Source organism: Myotis brandtii, unplaced genomic scaffold (assembly GCF_000412655.1).
Source record: "Myotis brandtii unplaced genomic scaffold, ASM41265v1 scaffold806, whole genome shotgun sequence".
Taxonomy (NCBI): domain Eukaryota; kingdom Metazoa; phylum Chordata; class Mammalia; order Chiroptera; family Vespertilionidae; genus Myotis; species Myotis brandtii.
In genome coordinates this window covers 1,907,560-1,915,963 of record NW_005371249.1, presented here as the reverse complement: position 1 = coordinate 1,915,963, position 8,404 = coordinate 1,907,560, and the positions used below count along the sequence as shown (strand labels likewise).

At 50.7% G+C, this 8,404-nt stretch overlaps 1 protein-coding gene across 5 annotated transcripts in view; it reads left to right on the top strand.

Annotated features, from left to right (window-relative positions):
* Positions 1-6: 6 nt before the first annotated feature.
* NPR2 (natriuretic peptide receptor 2) overlaps positions 7-8,404 on the top strand; it is a 17,582-nt gene continuing 9,184 nt past the window's right edge. For 4 of the 5 annotated variants that reach the window (XM_005883965.2, XM_005883966.2, XM_014531525.1 and 1 more), the window contains exons 1-4: positions 7-1,228; positions 2,068-2,255; positions 7,584-7,697; positions 7,994-8,129. In XM_005883965.2, coding sequence (XP_005884027.1) covers positions 562-1,228; positions 2,068-2,255; positions 7,584-7,697; positions 7,994-8,129 — 1,105 coding nt within the window. In that variant the 5' untranslated portion in view covers positions 7-561. The remainder of the gene's footprint in view (positions 1,229-2,067; positions 2,256-7,583; positions 7,698-7,993; positions 8,130-8,404) is intronic. The other variant, XM_014531526.1, reaches the window with a different exon arrangement.

Here is an 8,404-nt window from a genome sequence, read left to right as displayed (position 1 = left end):
AGTCCGAGCTGGAGCTTCGGAGCAGCCTTCCCTGGGAGAGTTGCCCCTGCCTTTCTCCGCCCTCCGGCCGGGCCTTGCTTCGCTGCCCGCCTGCCCATGTCCCCGTCCTTCCGCGGGGCGGGCCCCCTCCCACGTTACCCGGTGGTCCACCTTTGCGCCGCTCTCTGCCCTCCTAACCCCTCCAGCTGCGACGGCCCCCCAGGCCTTTCCTTTGTACCGGCCTCCCCCCCGGCCCCCACCCCATCGCAGCCTCGGATCCCCTTTTCCTTCTTAACTTTGGATCCAGAAGCCGACTTCACCCCACGGCCCCCATCCCAGTGGCAGCCCCTCGGCCCCTCCCTCCTCCCGCCACCCGGCTCCTAGTCCTCAGCCCTTGCCCACCCCGGGGCCCTCCATCCCCCCTCTCCCCCCACCACTGTGCTCCCTGCCTGCCTGGCTCGCCCTCTCCTCTCCCCTGGCCTGGCCGTCGTCCCCGGTTCCAGGCTGGGTGGTGCTCGGGCCTGCAGGGTAGGCCAGGGTGGCCCCCGGTTCTGGGGCCGGCGGGGCTGCTGCTTCCTCCCCATGGCACTGCCATCACTCCTGCTAGTGGTGGCAGCCCTGGCAGGTGGGGTGCGTCCTCCCTTGGCTCGGAACCTGACGCTGGCGGTGGTGCTGCCAGAACACAACCTGAGCTATGCCTGGGCCTGGCCCCGGGTGGGTCCGGCGGTGGCACTAGCCGTGGAAGCGCTGGGCCGGGCACTGCCCGTGGACTTGCGGTTTGTCAGCTCCGAACTAGACGGCGCCTGCTCCGAGTACCTGGCACCCCTGCGCGCCGTGGACCTCAAGCTGTACCATGACCCCGACCTCCTGCTGGGCCCCGGGTGCGTGTACCCCGCCGCCTCCGTGGCCCGCTTTGCCTCCCACTGGCGCCTTCCCTTGCTGACGGCGGGGGCTGTGGCCTCTGGTTTTGCGGCCAAGAGTGAGCATTACCGGACCCTGGTGCGCACCGGCCCCTCTGCGCCCAAGCTGGGTGAGTTCGTGGTGACGCTACACGGGCACTTCAACTGGACGACCCGCGCGGCCTTGCTGTATCTGGACGCTCGCACGGACGACCGGCCTCACTACTTCACCGTGGAGGGCGTCTTCGAGGCCCTGCAGGGCAGCAACCTCAGCGTGCAGCACCACGTGTACGCCCGTGAGCTGGGGGGTCCTGAGCAGGCCACCCACTTCATCCGGTCCAACGGGCGCAGTGAGTGTGGCCGCGGCTCTGGGAGGGTCAGGGGAGGAGGGTCACCGTATTCTTGGGGCTCATCTGCGGTCTTCATGGGCAGGCGCAGATGGAGACAGGCGTGGAGGAGCTGTTTGTGGTGTTTGGGGTCCAGAAGCATGTGGACAGAGCACCTGTGTGAGGGCTAGGGCATGACACGATGGGAGCTTGCTGACGTCATAGGCAGATTAAACAAGGAAGAAGATAGTATGAGGGGTGAAGCTTGTGTCAGGGGACAAGGTGGGGTTGGGGAGAAATTGAATTTGGGGAGCAATGAGAGTGCCCTAGAGTAGTGAATGAGTTGATGGCCACTTCAAAATGGATGACTATCTGTGAGCAGAGACTGGGATACCAAGACCCCTTATAGTGTGGGTCTATGATAAATCACTAAAACATGGATGACTTTATCAGTGGGCTTCGGGGTTCAACAGATGGGGTTGGGAAAGACATGTAAAGCTCAGACTGAGAAATTCTGAGCAGCCAGTGCCTTTGAGCCCTGGGAAAGGCAGGGCAGTGGGAGGTGAGGAGGGCTGGGTGGGGAGCAGCAGGCAGGGGTCTGGGAAGAGGAGGGGCTGCAGGCTGATAGCTCCCTTCCTCTGGGGCTGGATCAGGCTCTGACCTCGGCCAGATGGTCCACACAGCCCCAGGGTACTCATGACATAGACTCCCAGGGGAAGGGTGGGGAGCATCTGTTGGGTGGTTGATAGCTTAGGGCACTCTCTTCCTTACTAATGATGGCAGTGCAGATGGTTTCAGAGAGGGGGCTGTCTGGGGACCTGGATGCGTTCTCAGGGTGCCCCCTGTTGTATACCTGCTCCCAGTTGTGTACATCTGCGGCCCTCTGGAGATGCTGCATGAGATCCTGCTCCAGGCCCAGAGGGAGAACCTGACCAATGGGGATTATGTCTTCTTTTACCTGGATGTCTTTGGGGAGAGTCTCCGTGCAGGCCGGCCTTGGCAGGACAATCGCACGTGGGAACAGGCCCAGGCCCTCAGAGAGGCCTTTCAGGTATCATTTAAGCCAAACTTGAAGGAGGTGGGGGAAACGGAGCTTCTTTGGAGATTCTCTGTCTCTCACAAGACCCCACAGGAGCCCAGGAACAGGGCAGGGATTGTGAGCTGCAGGAGTGAAAGGAACAGAGGCTTTTCTAGTCTAGTATCATTCTTTACTACTCCCTCACCTTGGTGACTCCTTTTCAGTGCGTCTGCCAAGGCTACCTCCCAGGATCCCAGAACACTGACTTTCCTAAGCGCCAGGAGTAGACCGTAGTGTGGGGGAGAAAAGTTCAGGAAAAGATCTGGTCCCAGCTGGTAGGAGGGCATGCACCCTTTTTGGAGGGGCAAGGCGTGATGTGATACAATTAGGTACAAGTGCTAGAGAAGATATGATTGTGTATCCTGGAACAGCACTAAGAACTTTAGTGGTTCAGAGGAGGGAGCGTCAATGTGGCTGGGGTTAGGGATGGCTTTTATAAAGGAAGTGAGACTGTTGTGACTCTAAAGATAGATGTCATATTCCTAGGCAGCGTGTGAGCGAGGATCCAGGCAGCCTGAGCAAAGAGAAAAAGATTGGAATGGGCATGTTTAGGGGATCAAGAAGATACTGACCTGACAAGAAAGAAGGGTTCACCTGACATAGGTACAGGAAATAATGTTTCACTGACTTATGTATGTAAGGAGAGCTCTGAGCTAAGATGTAGGCACTTGGACTTGACTGTGGATCCTTGAGATTTTTTCGTAAAGAGAAATATAACGACAGAATTCAGGTTGGATTGGAAGAAGAGGAGGCTAGAGGCAGAGAGGCCACCTGTGAAAGGTTAGAATGGAGTGAGGTGATATGACTTTGAAATAGGGTGATGATAGCAGGAATGGAAACAAATGGATTTGAGAAACAATTTGTAGGGAGAATTGACATGACTCTGTTCATGTCACTCCTCTTATCAAAACTTTCAATGTCTTATTTCCTACAGAATTAAGTCCCAACTCATTATTTTATTTAAGACCTTCTGCAGTCTGTCCTCAACCTACTTTTTCAGTCTTACCTCCTACTGCCCTTCATGCCAAGACTCCAGCCCCTGACCCCTGGGCCTCTCTGCCCCCCAGCTTTGTGCTCTTTGATTATTTTGTCTGAATACTCTTCCTTCCCCCCAAATCTCTGCCTTTCAAAATCCTACCATGAATTGTTCCCTGATCCGCTCACCAATATTTCACTGACTTTTGTATATAAGTATTTATTATTTATTTATCCATATCCCTCCTTTTCCCAAAAAGGATTTGGGATGGTGTATGGGATAACCTTAAGGTCCTTTTAGCTTGGAGATTCTTTGACTCTAAGTAGACGTTTATGAGGGTTGGACTTAGATGGCCATCTTCTCCAATGAGTAAGATTTCATGAGTAGGATTTATACATGCGATTGTGACTGACTAACGTGCATCTGACTGTGAATGACATTATCGTTTGCATGCCTGAGTATGAGTTTGTGACTGTCACACCTGAACAGGCAGTGGCAGGACAGGTTTTATGTCATAACTTTTGCCTTAAACAGCCTTCTCACCTTTGTTCATCTGGATAATGCTTGCAGATTTTTCAAGGCTCAGACCGATTATTTTCTCTTCTTAGAAACAATCCCTGAATCCCCCGGTTAGAATGAGTTTCCTACTCTTGTGCTTAACTCTGTCTACTGTGGAGTTTATATACTATTCACTCAGTGTTTAATTCATTTGAAGGCTGACTTATTCTCTTAGTGTTTATTGAGCACCTGCTATGTCCCAGTCACTGTGCTAGGTATTGATATACAGTGGAGAACATAACAGATGAAGTCCCTGCCTTTTTGGAGCTTACATTTAGTAGAATAGACAGACATTAAGCAAACAAATACAAATATAAATGGTGATGTGTTAGTAATTTTTTAAAAAAGACAATAGGCCGGTATAAAGAAGAAAAATAACAAGGGGATTGTGTTTAGCCAGTTTGGTCAAGGAAGGTCCCTAGGACCCTCCTGGATGGAGGATCCCATAGCCTTTGGGATGTATTTTTTCTGTGGAAGGAACACCTCTGTTTCTTGCATGAGAATTTCTATCAGCCAAGGGGCCCCAGCACTTAGGGTAGGGGGAGGAGGGATATTGTTAGCTAACAGTTCTATAAATTAATTCCCAGTTTTCCTATTCATTGTAGGCATTATTCAGACAGAAAGACAGAGGGAGAGTTTTCTTACAATACAACAGAAGGGGAAACAGGCAGTCGGGAATATGCTGATGGGAAAACCAAGGCTTGGGGTTGGGTGGGGATGAGGGGATGAAAGGGTGTCCTCTGGCAAAGCTACTCTCGTCCTTTTCCAAAGCTGAAGCAGGGCAAGGGTGAGGGAAGTTGGGTGGTCAGGTCCAGCCAAGGATTAAAGAGCAGAGCACCCTACTCCAGAGATACCTGGCCCACTCGGGTCCCAAACCAAGCCAGTCTGAAACAGGTGGCAGCAGAGGCGAGGAGGCCTTGATACAGATGCTTAAAGCTTTCCCAGGAGGGTTTCATGTTCAAGGAAAGGTCCCAGCTCATGGAGAGCTGCTTGAGGGCAGGGATCACGTTCATCGTTGTATTCCATGTGCTAAGTACATATTTGTTGAACTGAATTAAGGTGTATGTTGGGGACAGCAGGGAGAGGGCTAGGAATTCGTCTAGACAGGAATAGAGCTGGCAGGTGCTGTAAACCAGGATGATCAACCAGGGAAGATAAGCAGATGCAGTGGAACTAAATAAGCAAATGACTAGGCTCTGAGGACCCAGAGCCCCTGACTGAGTATTTGAGGACTACAGGGTCAGGAAGCCAGGCAGAGGCCACGACCTAGGTGGGGACACATGCAGCTAGAATGGAATAAGCACTAAACCAAGGGCTGTGTGGAAGGGGAACCTCTTGGGGAGACCATTCTTTGTCTTTTTAAGTCACAGTGAACAGGGCTTCCTGCGGCTGCTGGAGCAGGTCGCAGTGTGGGTGGGCCCTCAGGCAGAGGCAGCCGTCTGCTGCCCTTGCACTCTTCCTGGGTGCACTCCTGGCTTCCACCCACTGCTGAACCCTTTTTTTGTGTATGTCTGTGTTGGGGGGCAGGCGAGGGGGTGGGAAGCCTTTGCTTGTTTTGTGTGTTTTTTTTTCACCTGGGATCCATTGTGAAATAGAACATAATTACCTTCACTTCTCTTTGATTCCCGCACAAGCACAGAAACTCTTTGAAGGTTCTTTCTCTCTTTCTTTCCTTATCTTCCTTCCTCCCTTCCTTCCTCCCTTCCTTCCTCCCTCTTGTTGTCTGACAAGTGAATCTTTTCTGGTATAATTACATATATAGGAGTAAAAAGTCTTTTTACTTTGTGTTTCACTTACCTAGTTCTGAAAAACAAACCACCCCCCAAATTTAATGGCTTTAAGTAGTAACTTTCCTCCTTCCTTCCTTCCTTCCTTCCTTCCTTCCTTCCTTCCTTCCTTCCTTCCTTCCTTCCTTCCATTTTTTACTAGCTAGTAACCCCAGCAAAACAGTCTAGTGTAGCAGTTTTTAAAGTGTGGTCTTGGGATCCTGGGGGCCCCTGAAATCCTTTTAGGCAACGATGAGGTCAAAACTATTTTAAAAATTATACTAAGATGTTATTTGCCTCTGTCACCCTCCTTCCATGATTGTCCAGTGGAGTTTTCCAGAGGCTACGTGACGTGTGATGATGTCATCCTCTGGCAGCTAAGGGAAGTGTGCTTGTGTTTAAAAAATTTGTCAGTTTTAATGTCTAACATTGTAAATATGATAGATATAGTCCAAATAAACAAAAGTTCTTTGGGGTCCTCAATAATTTTTAGCAGTGAAAAGGGGTCATGAGACCAAGAAGTTTGAGAACTGCTAGTCTAGCAAACAAACAAACCTCTCTAGGTTTACTGTTTAAAAACATGAAAAACCTATCATTAGCCTTTATATGGAAACATAAATTGTGTTAAACCTGATCTTTTCCAGCCCTTTTACTGACTTTTTCATTGTTTGCCAACAATATCCCATCCTCCTATGTTTCTTTTATTCTTGGAACAGATGTTACTCAACGAACCCTTCCAACCCCATCCTCAGTCCCTCTCTCCTTTTTAATTTTGCCCGAGAGCAGGAGGGCATTAGAAGTGTGTGATCAAGCATCTGAATGCTCCAGTAAGAATAATTACCTCACAAAGCAAACTCCAGGCTATAATGAATGCACATTAGAAACTGGCTTCATTATTTCCTACCTGGGATACATTGATATAAAATAGATCATATGCGACATGTCTGGTATCTCTATATGGGCTTTCTGTGGCAAGAGCAAACAAAACGGATAGAAATCACTAGATTTAAACCTGTCATTTCCCAGTGTCACGTTTCACAATATATATAGATCTGAGGTCTTTCCCTGAGGTTGCAGAGCCAGTTTCCCATCCAAGGCAGAGGTCAGTCTCAATGATTATGCAGGACTGGGGTGGAGGTGGAAGCCAGTGTGTTCATCAGCTAAGAGAGGGGAACTGTGTGAGGCCAGCGGGAGTGAGGCAGACACCCCAGTGAGAGACAGGGACACACTGACTTGTGGCCAGTGAGATGTGTGCGTGGCTGAGACCAAATGTGTCGTTAACTTATCTATGAAATGTGTGTAGGCGTGTGACTGTGTGTTTCCTCTGTGACGCATGTCTATTACCTAGTGACGTGTAGGATCGTGCCAGTATGCAGGACGGTGCTATCTATGGTAGGTGTTCCACACACGTGGAATGAATGGGCTTACGGCTTTTCACAGATGGAATCACTGTCTCAAAGTATTTCCCCCAGTTGTCATAGGACCTGAAATCTCTGATTCACAGGGTGGAGGCACTGTGTTTAAATGTCCCAAATGGAAATGTAAACATTTCATTGACAATATTAACAGTAATTAACCCCTCAGAGAGGAGCTGTTGCCCAGTGGTGCCCTTGAGCAGGACCAGGTACCCAGAGAGAATGGGACAGAGATGCTGTGAGTGCTGTGGCAGCTCTGTAAGGAGGCCTAGGTGGTGTAGGGGCTTCGGGAAGATGAGGGGCTGGGCTCTGGGATAGAAGACCAGGCTCCACTGTTCCAGAACCATCCTGTCTACTTTTCATGGAGGTGCGCCAACCCCTCCGCAGACGTATTAAACACATGCTACACATACCCCCTCACACACACGCACACAACATAGAGTTTAGCATCCTCTCAGCCTTCAGACTCACCCACGTATATTTTATATCATGTGTATTTCACCAAGTGTCCTCTCCTGCTTCCCCTCTTCCCCTAAAATCCATCTTGGACATCCTGTTCACTCTTCCCCATGTGCTGTTGGGACAGATGGTATTGGTCATCACATACCGAGAACCCCCAAATCCTGAGTATCAGGAATTCCAGAATCGCCTTCTGATAAGAGCCCGGGAAGACTTTGGTGTGGAGCTGGCCCCCTCCCTGGTGAGTAGATCTCTTTCCTGAGGATCAGGCCAGTCTTTGAGGGAAGCTCTCCTTCCTGACTCAGCATTAAACAGTGGCCGTGGAGCCAGCCCTGCGTTGGGGGCTGTCCACTTCCATCCAGGATTTTCCTTCTGCTCTAGCATCCAGTGAGGTAGGGGTGAATCTTAGGAATGAGAGGAGGGAAGAAAGCAAACCAGAAGAGAGAAGAGGTAGAAGGAGACCCCAGCGATGGGAAAGGGGGTGGGGCCGGGGCCTGGCAGGATATTGGAGAGCACTGCTGGAGTTTCCACCCCCAGATGAACCTCATCGCCGGCTGCTTCTACGATGGGATCCTGCTATATGCCGAAGTCCTGAAGGAGACAATACAGGAAGGAGGCACCCGGGAAGATGGACTTCGAATTGTGGAAAAAATGCAGGGACGAAGATACCATGGTAATAAAGAGGGTCAGATGGAGGCCAGAGGGCTGCTATCAGGCTCAGAAGTGGAGTGGGTAGAAGAAAATACAGATATCAGGCAGGGAGGAGAGTTAATAGGGATCAGAGAACATGGCAGAAGTGGACATTACTGAAAGTGGGGTTAGGGCCCTGACCAGTTTGGCCTAGTGGATAGAGCGTCGGCCTGTGGACTGAAGGGTACTGGGTTCGATTCCAGTCAAGCGTATGTACCTTGGTTCCAGACATATCCCCAGTAGGGGATGTGCAGGAGG